The sequence below is a fragment of the Octopus bimaculoides genome, chromosome 7 (assembly GCF_001194135.2).
Source record: "Octopus bimaculoides isolate UCB-OBI-ISO-001 chromosome 7, ASM119413v2, whole genome shotgun sequence".
NCBI lineage: Eukaryota > Metazoa > Mollusca > Cephalopoda > Octopoda > Octopodidae > Octopus > Octopus bimaculoides.
Genome location: NC_068987.1, coordinates 57,127,607 through 57,138,037, shown reverse-complemented (window position 1 = coordinate 57,138,037; position 10,431 = coordinate 57,127,607). Strand labels below are relative to the sequence as shown.

At 37.7% G+C, this 10,431-nt stretch overlaps 1 protein-coding gene and 1 long non-coding RNA gene across 2 annotated transcripts in view; one reads left to right on the top strand and one right to left on the bottom strand.

Annotated features, from left to right (window-relative positions):
• Positions 1 to 36: 36 nt before the first annotated feature.
• Positions 37 to 2,552, top strand: LOC106872912 (uncharacterized). Its single transcript, XR_001409812.2, has 3 exons — positions 37 to 509; positions 951 to 1,240; positions 2,337 to 2,552. It is a non-coding gene; the product is annotated as an uncharacterized LOC106872912 (long non-coding RNA).
• A 4,697-nt stretch (positions 2,553 to 7,249) lies between these two features.
• LOC106872911 (inositol-3-phosphate synthase 1-B) overlaps positions 7,250 to 10,431 on the bottom strand; it is a 31,828-nt gene continuing 28,646 nt past the window's right edge. Inside the window, exons 4-5 of the mRNA XM_052969425.1 lie at positions 10,420 to 10,431; positions 7,250 to 8,197 (exon numbers count right to left, since the gene is read on the bottom strand). Coding sequence (XP_052825385.1) covers positions 7,652 to 8,197; positions 10,420 to 10,431 — 558 coding nt within the window. The 3' untranslated portion in view covers positions 7,250 to 7,651. The remainder of the gene's footprint in view (positions 8,198 to 10,419) is intronic.

Sequence of the window (10,431 nt, the reverse complement as noted above, 5' to 3'; positions counted from 1 at the left end):
AAGTATTCAGTTGTTTATATTTACTTCTTTGGCTGATTAAGCGATGTAAAGCGTATTTAATCTCCATACCTTCGTTTTATTTGCTTTTTTCATTTTAAATTTGCTTTAACCCTAACCCTAGGGTTAGGGTTAATTGTTTCAGAATCGTTTGTTTATGTAGTCGGCACTTAATGTATATCGGCTGAATGGACGTCAGTGATTGGTTGAAATTACAGAAATACGACAACTTTAACATGGAAAAACTTATGGATTTCTTTTTTTTAAAAGAAGACTAAGAGAAAAAGATGTTTTATATGACACATTCTACCAGTGTTCCAAGTTTCAAAGTGTTTCGTTAATGAAAAATGTGGCCCCCGTTTTAAAAAAGATCCGAAAATAATAATAATAAATTATATTTGTCTAAGAGGTTACGCAGTAAGATCGAACCCCAGGCGTGTTTTGTTGCGAAGCGAACTTCTGAACCATTCTGGCCATTTAAACTTACTCCTACTTGTAAGAAGAAGTTACAGGTAGGACTAAATTATAAATTTAAGTAAAGCACTGCAGACATATGATAGTCACTAAACGAAACATCTTTAACCTTTGCGTTTACCCACACGCGCCGGGCGAAATGCCTAGCAGTATTTCGTCTGCCGTTACGTTCTGAGTTCAAATTCCGCCGAGGTCGACTTTGCCTTTAATCCTTTCGGGGTCGATAAATTAAGTACCAGTTACACACTGGGGTCGATATAATCGACTTAATACCTTTGTCTGTTCTTGTTTGTCCCCTCTATGTTTAGCCCCTTCTGGGCAATAAAGAAATAAGTATGTCCTTCACTCCATCTCCGACTTTGTTTCGCCATAACTTTGAGGAAAATTGATATTTTTTTTTTTATAGAAATTTTCTACAAATACTTTTCAGATGATGTAGATTACGATTATTTCTTTATTTTTGTCTTTTCTTGTTTCAGTGATTAGACTGCAAGACTGCTGGGGTAGCCGGTTCGAAGAATTTTAGTCAAACAAATCTACCCCAGAACTTTTTTCTTTTGTTTTTGAAGCTTGGTACTTATTATATTGATATCTTTGCCGAACCACAAGCTAATGGGAACGTCAACAAACCAGCATCGGTTTGTCAAGTGGTGTGAGGACGAACACTACAAGGTTCCGGGTTCAGTCACCCAGCATGGAACCTTGGACAAGTGTCTTCAACTGCAGCCTCGACCGACCAAAGTCTTATGAACGACAGAAACAGAAATAGGTTTGTCCTATTAAATATTTGTGTGTGTGCTCGTCTGTGTTTGTCACCCAACACCGGTTGTCAAGCGGTGTTGGTGTATTTAGGTTCACGTAACTTACTGTTCCGGTATTCTATTTTTCAATTATTATAAATCTTCCACTGAGGAGGGAACCGGTTACCATCAAAGATACAAGACTCCACATTTGGAACTTGAGAAAAGTTTTGCATATTTTTAATGTTCCACTCACAGATTGCACTTGTACGAATTAGCCGGTCGATTTCTCTTTCCGAAAATCCCAGTTTATCTAGATTCTCCTTTAAGCATTTACTAACAAAACTTAATGCTCCAATTATTATTGGTATGAATATGAATTCATAGTCAGGATTTAGAAGCTGGAGGTTTCGAAGCAGTTGTCCATAGATATCCTCTTTCTATTTGATTTTCAAATAGATATGTATATCTACAGGGCAGCTGACCTCTATGATGGTCCATACCTTTGCCCCTCTGTCCCAAATAACAATATCCGGCCTGTTATGTTTACATTTGACAGAAGTTTGTTTCTTTGTATGAATGTATGTATGTATCGATTATCTACATGTGCAACTAAAAAAGTAAACCTCCATACCATTGAAAAACAGGAATATCATTAATATATTATACAAACATGAAACATTCACTTATGGTACTCTGAATTTTCCGACAAGACATAGGTGAGATGTTATTTGATTTCCAATCAGTAATTCACATACGTGCCATCTTGCATCAGCTGTTAGGTGGCTTCACATAAATACATGTGGTGGGCGGGCGTTTTGACTAGTGATAACGATTACGATGTACGCATGTATGTTTTGAAAAGGTTGCTGTGAAGTATGTTGTCCCTTTGGCCTTGCTTAATGACCCTCTGTGATAGGTCATTGTCCTTATAATTGCTGTTATTTATTTATTTATTTTGATTACATCGACTTACGTTTGAGAGGGGCATGGCCTTCTACATCCATCGTAGGTTGTTTTTTGTTTTTTTCTGTCCTCTGTATGATATAAGACGTTGTTGATAATTTGCATGACGGGAAAAGTGCACATATTTGGATCTTTTAACTGCTGTCATCTTTATTGCAGAACACTGATGAGGTGAAATGAAAGATTACATATTTATTTCTACAACTGCTATGTAATTATTATATTTCGATAAAACATGTACATGTTCTATAAAGCAGTGAATACCATACCAACTTTCTGTATATCATTATGTGTGTTTGTGTTGCTATTTAAGATCGGATTTAATTGTCAGCATTGTTTGGTTTCTCAAAATTTCAATAAATCTTACTTAAGTTATCTCCCTTGCTTCATATTTTTAATCGAGATTTTGCGAATCAATTACCAAGTTTTTCAACTCATGACATTGCATATACCATTGTAGATGTATTTTTTTTTACATACATTGACTCCTTTGCGCAAACTACACTGTTTTATAAGGATATAGACATGGGTCAGAATTATGCCATCAGGCTACTTTTGATACACTGCGCCACACTTCTAACTTGTATATGTTTACATTTGACAGAGTTAGAAAAACAGAAATGCACCAACTTAATTTCACTAACAACTTCATGATGTGTCAGAGTCTAAAGTGGTGAGAGCTCAAGATTTTATATGAAATTATTATCCTCACCAGCATTGTATGATATTTGTGGTTATGGCACACTAAATTCACAGTAGTTCAGTTTGTTTAGCTGTAATTTAGGTATGTTGCGAATGTACAAACTCATCATTGCATGAATTAGGAGCACTATAAAGCAGAGTTTAATTAGTTTGCTTTTAAGCTACTGTTATGATGTGTTTATAGTGCAGTATTGTTTCATTGTTTTATGACCGCCCTAACAAAGTAGACACAATACAAATAGAGTAATACATACGAGAGGTGTTCATTAAAGATTTCCCCTGACCCACTTCCAAAGGACTGGGATAAACGAAACTTGGCTTTATTAGTCCTTCTCGGCATAACTACCACCAATGGTGACACACTTCTCCCATCGCCTTATGCAGCTGTGAAGACCTCGTCTGTAGAAGTTGGTAGTTTGCGTCTGTAGCCAAGACTTTACCTCGGAAATATGTTCATCACCAACCGAAAAACACTTCCCCGTCAAGAAAGACTTCATGGTTGGAAAGAAGCGGAAGTTAGATGGTGAGCGTTTGGGAGAATAAGGGGGTGGGTGAGGAAGGATTTCATAGCCGCAGGTGTGCACTTTCGTCTGGGAAACATGCGCATTCTGAACTGGAGCGTTGTCTTAGAAGAGGAGGACTCTGTAAGAGGTTGAATTATGTTGGTACTGGAAGGGTGTCACACAATTCCTTACATCAATGTTTTTTTACGAAAATTAGCAGAACAAGAAAGTATTTAACAAAACAATCTTTTATTCGGTATGCACAAAATGTACAACTCGGGACAATCAGTAGCCAGGTCTGGAGTGGAAACAGCAAAGTCGATATTCATCTTACTTTATGAAGACAATATTACACTTGGAAAATACAGTGGTCAGGTCAGGTGTAGAATCAGCAAAGCTGGAGTTAATAAAACTTTGTGAAGGCATCTTCACAGAACTCCAGTAAGAATCAGAGCTGGCCAAATTCCAAGCGTTCGGGACAGGAGCGTAGGCAAACTCTGAGCTGTTAAAAACCACATCTGCAAGGTTCAGCGGCTGCGTGTCGAGTCAGAGACGCAGCCGCTGAACTTTTTTCCTGCCAGTTTTCTGCGCATGCATATGAGGGAACTTCTGGCAGGCCTTCCAGAAGATTCCAACCCTGTGCATGCATGCTGAAGACTCTCAAGATGATGTCACTACAACTCCTTTGGTCAACATGCCACGCCTCTCTGTTTTGATGCTGTCCCACAATTTCTGCAGCAGAGAAACATAATATGCCCTGTTAATTGTGGTGCCCTTTATCAGAAAATCCATCAGCACTACTCTGCGCTGGCACCAAAAGACTGTGAGCATCACCTTCCCTGCTGAATGTTGGACACGAGCCTTCTTTGGAGGTGGTGAGTTATCATGCTTCCATTGCTTCGACTGGACTCTAGTCTCAAGATCATAGTGATGGACTTCTGTTTTATTTTGTGTGATAAGTCTGCCGAAAAAGACCTCTTTGTTTTCTTGGCACATTACCAAAAGTGCCTTGGAGCAATTGACACATTCCTGCTTCTGAAAAGGTGAGCATCCGGAGAATCCATCGTGTAGATAACTTCCGCATGTGCAAATGGTCGTGAATTATTTTTCTCACAGACCCTCCACCTATCTTCATTTCTTGGGCTACTTGCCGAATAGTTATGCAGCGTTTCTCCAAAATGGCAGCTTCTACTTAATGGATGGTGTTGTCATCAATGGCGGAATGTGGTCGTCCAGGAATAAAAGCAGTTTCCACCAATGTTCGATCACATTTGAACTGGCGATGCCAGTGCTTGTCTACGTTGTATGATGGTGCATCGTCACCATAAACTTCTTTCATTTCATCGAAAGTCTCTTTTGGTGTATGACCTTTCAAGTATAAGAACCTGATCACTGATCTGCATTCAACTGCCTCCATTATAACACCTTACTCCACTTCAGCAGCTGTAAAAGACAAATGAATACTAGTGGAAAGCTACAATTTACAATATGACATGTATAATTATATCTGCACAAGTTCCGTTCCCTGCAATAATCAGAAGTAGGGTCAGGGGAAATCTTTAGTGAACACCCCTCGTACATAGGTGCTGACATGGCTGAGAAATTTGCTTCTGAATCTCAAGGTTTTGAGTTCAGTCCCACTGTGTGGTACCTGATGCAAGGGTCTTTTGCATTAGCCCTGGGTTGACCAAAGCCTTGAGAGTGGATTTGGTAGACGGAAACAGAAACTTGTGTGTGGATATGTGTGAGTTTCCTTCACTTGGCATTGCATGACAGTTGTAAATGGGTGTTACTGTCATTTATTTCCAATATTCAGCAAAATATTCCAGGTCATGAGGAAATACTACCTTGTGAGGTTTGGTGACAAGAAGGGCGTCTGGCCATAGATAATCTGCCCTGCCTCAACAAATTCCATCTGACCCATGCAAATATGGAAAAGTGGATGTTAAATGATGATGATAACTTGTTTGAAACTAGGTTAGCTCTGGCATAAGAGACCTATGATCAAAGTTCTTCCAACCATGACCATCCTACTCTTTTAGGTGTTGTGTATCTACAACCACATTATTTATTGTGCATCCTAAAAGGACTATGATAAGAAACAGCTTGGCTACTACTTCCAGTAACTATAAAAAGCAATGTTTCCTAAACTATATAATCTATTTCGTTGGATGTTTCCAAAGCTTTCATCAACCTCAGCATTCTTGGAGTTTAGTGGAATCATCATCATCATCATTTAACGTTCGCCTTCCATGCTAGCATGGGTTGGAAGATTTGACTGAGGACTGGTGAACCAGATGGCTACACAAGGCTCCAATCTGATTTGGCAGAATTTCTACAGCTGGATGCCCTTCATAACGCCAATCACTCCGAGAGTGTAGTGGGTGCTTTTACGTGCCACCGGCACGAAGGCCAGTCAGGCGGTACTGGCAATGGCCACGCTCAAGATGGTGTATTTTACGTGCCACCTGCACAGGAGCCAGTCCAGCGGCACTGGCAACGATCTCACTCAAATGTCTTTACAAGTGCCAGGAAGGCAACGCTGGGCACAGGTGCCATCACGATTTACTTAATATGTACATTACTATGATCAATTTATCCTCAATGATACCCCATATTAAATAATAATGAGGATAATCTTTGAAAATCATTAAATAAATATGTATGTGCAGGTGTGACTGTGTGGTAAGAAGCTTGCTTCCCGACCACATGGTTCCAGGCTCAGCCTCACTGTGTGGCACCTTGGGCAAGTGTCTTCTACTACAGCTTCAGGCCAACCAAATCTTTGTGAGTGGATTTGATAGATGGAAACTGAAAGAAGCCCGTCGTGTTATATGTGTGTATGTGTCTTTGTTTATCCCCTCCATCATTGCTTGACAACCAGTGTTGGTGCGTTTATGTCCCTGTAACTTAGTGGTTTGGCAAAGAGATAGATAGAATAAGTACTAGGACTTAAAAGATAAATCCTGGGGTTGAACTGTTCGACAAAACCACTTTAAAGTGGTTTCCAGCATGACTGAAAGAAATAAAAGAATAAAAGAAAATACTAATAGGTGCAGCCATGGCAGTGTGGTTAAGAAGCTCACTTTGCAGTAGCATGGTTTTGAGTTCAATCCCACCGTATGGCACCTTGGGCAAGTGTCTTCTACTATAGCCTTGAGCCAACTAATGCCTTTGAGTGGATTTGGTAGACAGAAACTGAAAGAAACCGGTCTTGTGTGCACACGCACATGTGTGTGTACCCTTCTTTTGACATCACATCATGATTGTAGACAAGTGTCACTTTGATTCAAACAATACTGTTCATTTCAACTCTTCTGTGGAAAACATACCTGACCAAGAAGAACTATTACCTTGCTTAGAAACAGATGAGGGTTGATAACAGCAAGGGCATGCAGCCATAGAAAAACTTGCTTCAACAAATTCCGTCTGACCCATGTCAGCATGGGAAAGTGGACATTAAAATAATGATGCATGTATGTTTGAGCATGTGTGCATGTTTGCATTAGTGATTTCATATTTCTTCCCTCATTTTCTATAAACAAAAGTTTTGCTCTCAATGCAGGTGGTTTTGTATGTTTGTTTGTAGTTAAAGATGAAAGCACATCTAGGCTTCTTGGCATGTTCTTACATGTTGCACAGTCTTTCTAAAGAAAATGACTCATAGCTATGTCCAGGCTGTTTGTTGCTTCACAGACTATGTAATTAATACTTTGCTCAGAAACAGGTAAGGGTATCCAGATATAGAAAACACGCCTCTATGAATCCTGGATGACCAATAGAAGCATGGAAAATAGATATTATAACTATGATAATGATGTTAGTATTTGAAATGTTAATATATTAAACAACAGCAAAACGCATCAATACAGGAATAAATTTTTTTATTTACCAAATCTGATACAATGATGCATGACATTAGGCTATCTTCACCAGACTATAACTTAGTGACTTATTAAATGCATAGTTATTATATAGATTGTCATTAATTGAAACAGTTATTCACAAGGAAACTGTACAAGGACTGCCTCATGCAATCTACGTCTAGGAGAAGCTAATGAACTACAAAGAGTGGATAGTATCAGCCAGTTACATGTATGAAAGTGACAAATTGATAAACAAAGAAATTCATTTTGAAAATAGCTAACACATAAATAAAATAATGTCAATACAAAATTATGATAGAAACATTTCCACACGTCATTTGCAGAGGCACATGAATGAAGAACTCTAAAATTAGAGTACAAAATCAGTATCATAGTCTCTTTTTCAACAACCATTTATAAAGGAATGGTCTCTTTTCTCTTTGGTTGAAAACTCTTTGCAATATTCTTCAAAAAATATATTCTGGTGCTTATATTCCAGCATCATATTGTTAAGAGGGGCAAGACCTATGCAAGCTCTGAAGACATTTTCAATACAGGCTCTCTGACGGAATAAAGAATTAACAAGTGGTGTATTCTTGGGTACTAGTGGTGCTTTGCACAAATAGCTCAGAATAGAAAGGATTGAATTGAAACTTTGGAAGTTTGGTTCATCAGCAACTCGGAATTGAATACGCTCGCAAAGTTCTGAAATAATAACCAAATCAAGGATAAGAGGGGTGGCCAATAGAGAATCTTCGCAGGTGTTGTGTATAACTAAAGTATTGAGACCACCCATCATAATTTCTGAGGTGTACTCATCCATTGCTCGTTTACTGTCTCCCACATAAGGTACATATTTGATCACAACTGTATGATCAGGAGAGTCCTTGCCCTTGTACAAAATTGGATTAGATTTCACCATATCATCAACCACATTACTTTTAGATACCTGCAATAAGAGAAAATAAAATTTTATGTGTAAATAACAGTCAAGGTGAATATTATTTACATTATTTCCAACCACAAAAATAATATAAAAAAAGAGAGAAATAAGAAATTCTAACATTATTAAATCTAGTTTAGAGAGAAATTTGTTTTATTTAACGTTATTTTAAGGTAATAAATAATTTTCTTTTGAAAGTTAGCATTTCATTGCATCTTTTTGTCTAAGCATCAAGAAATTAAGTTACATTATAATTTCGTATTTCCTGATATTACCTATGGTGGCAAATAGCTGAAATGTCTGACCAGTAGGTCCTCTTAAAGCTGACCTGTAAATGAACAACAAAGTAGCCTTAAACTAGTTTTCTTTGAACAAACCTTTTAGCAGATTTACTTTACATATCACTAGATAGCTTTACTTGGAATTGAACCATCAAATATCTCCTTAAACTCACTGCAATCAGAAATAAACTCTTGGGTTTGGGGATAGATTTAAACTTAAGTTTAAAGAAGCTATAAGCTCTGGCTATCAAAAAGATTCATCTTTTAATGTTAATGGATTGATATATTTGCAGGAACAAAATATGTTTTGTTATTTTAGCTTCTATCAGTCCTTTGTCATTTCAATCATTATCATTTTGATTTGTTTTTATTTTTTTGAAAGACAGAGTGAGGTTTCTGCAAAATTTGACTGCTATTTTCAGTAAGATGAGAGACCGTACAGAAACAAGGTTTGTTTTACATCTTAAAAGCTGATTTTAATATCTTCACTAGAAATAATAATAATAGTTTCAAATTTTGGCACAAGGCCAGCAATTTCGGGGAGGGGTTAAGTCAATTACATTTACCCCAGTGACTCCAAAAGGATGAAAGCTGAAGTCAACCTCAACGGAATCTTAACTCAGAAATGTAAAGACAGATGAAATGCTACTAAGCATTATGCCCAGCATGCTAACAGTTCTGCCAGCACACAACCTTAAAAATAATAATCCTTTCTACTATAGGCACAAAGCCTGAAAGTTGGTGGGAGTGGGGCTAGTTGATAACACTGATCCTAGTTTGACTGGAATTTTATCAACCCTGAAAGGATGAAAGCAAAGTCAACCTCCAGGGAATTTAAACTCAGAATGTAAAGATGGAAGAAATACTGCCAAGCATTTTGTCCAACATGCTAACAATTCTGCCAGTTTGCCACCCTAATAATAATAATAATCTTTTCTACTATAGGCACAAGGCCTGGAACTTTGGAGAAGGGGGCTAGTCGATTACACTAACCCCAGTGCTCAACTGGTACTTGTTTTATTGACCCCGAAAGAATGAAAGACAAAGTCGACCTCAGAAGTTCAACTCAGAGCATGAAGACAGATGAAATACTGCTAAGCTTTTTACCTGGCATGCAAACGATTCTGTCAGCTTGCCATCTTAAATGATAACAAGAGCACTCAGCGAGTTCAAACCTCCACCAAGGCAACACCAACGTCCTCTCAACGATTAACCGGAGATGATTTTTAAAATGAGAATATCTGAAATAAAGTCGACTGCTCTCACAAACGACAATACTGAAAATGAACCTGACCACTCACAAATGGAAAAATAATCCATATATATATATATATATATATATATATTGAGTGAGAGGTGAAGGGAGAGATGAAACACTAATATAGTGAAGAAGTAGTGAGAGTAATAGCCATGACTGAGAGGGAGTGAGAGAAAGTAATGACAATGAGAAAGATGAAACGAAGTGGCAACAAGAGCATTGTATAAATGAGAAAGGAAGAGGTGATAGATGAATATCAAAGGAAGGAGTGAAAAAGCCGATAAACGGCATTTGAAGTGTGAGTATGTGTGTGTAAAAGAGAGCTATGTTTGCATGTGTATGTGTGTACAATGGAAATGGGATGGTAATGTTCAATGCTGAAAATGTGTGAGTGTGTGTGTGCATGTACAAGAGAACTAAGTGATACTTTACATATACATTTAAAGTAAAAAGAATCGGAAAAATAATCCAGAATCCTTGTCTGGTACCAGATAGATCCCAAAATTTAATGAGACTGTGCCAATCACAAACATCCTTGAAAATTTCATCTGAATCCATCCAGCGGTTCTTGAGATATCTTGTCCATGGACAAACAAACAAATACAACTGAAAACAATATCTCCACCTTCACTCAGACGTAGGCAATAATAAAGTACAAAATAAAAAAAATAAACCATAGATTTTTTTACCTCTTTTGATCG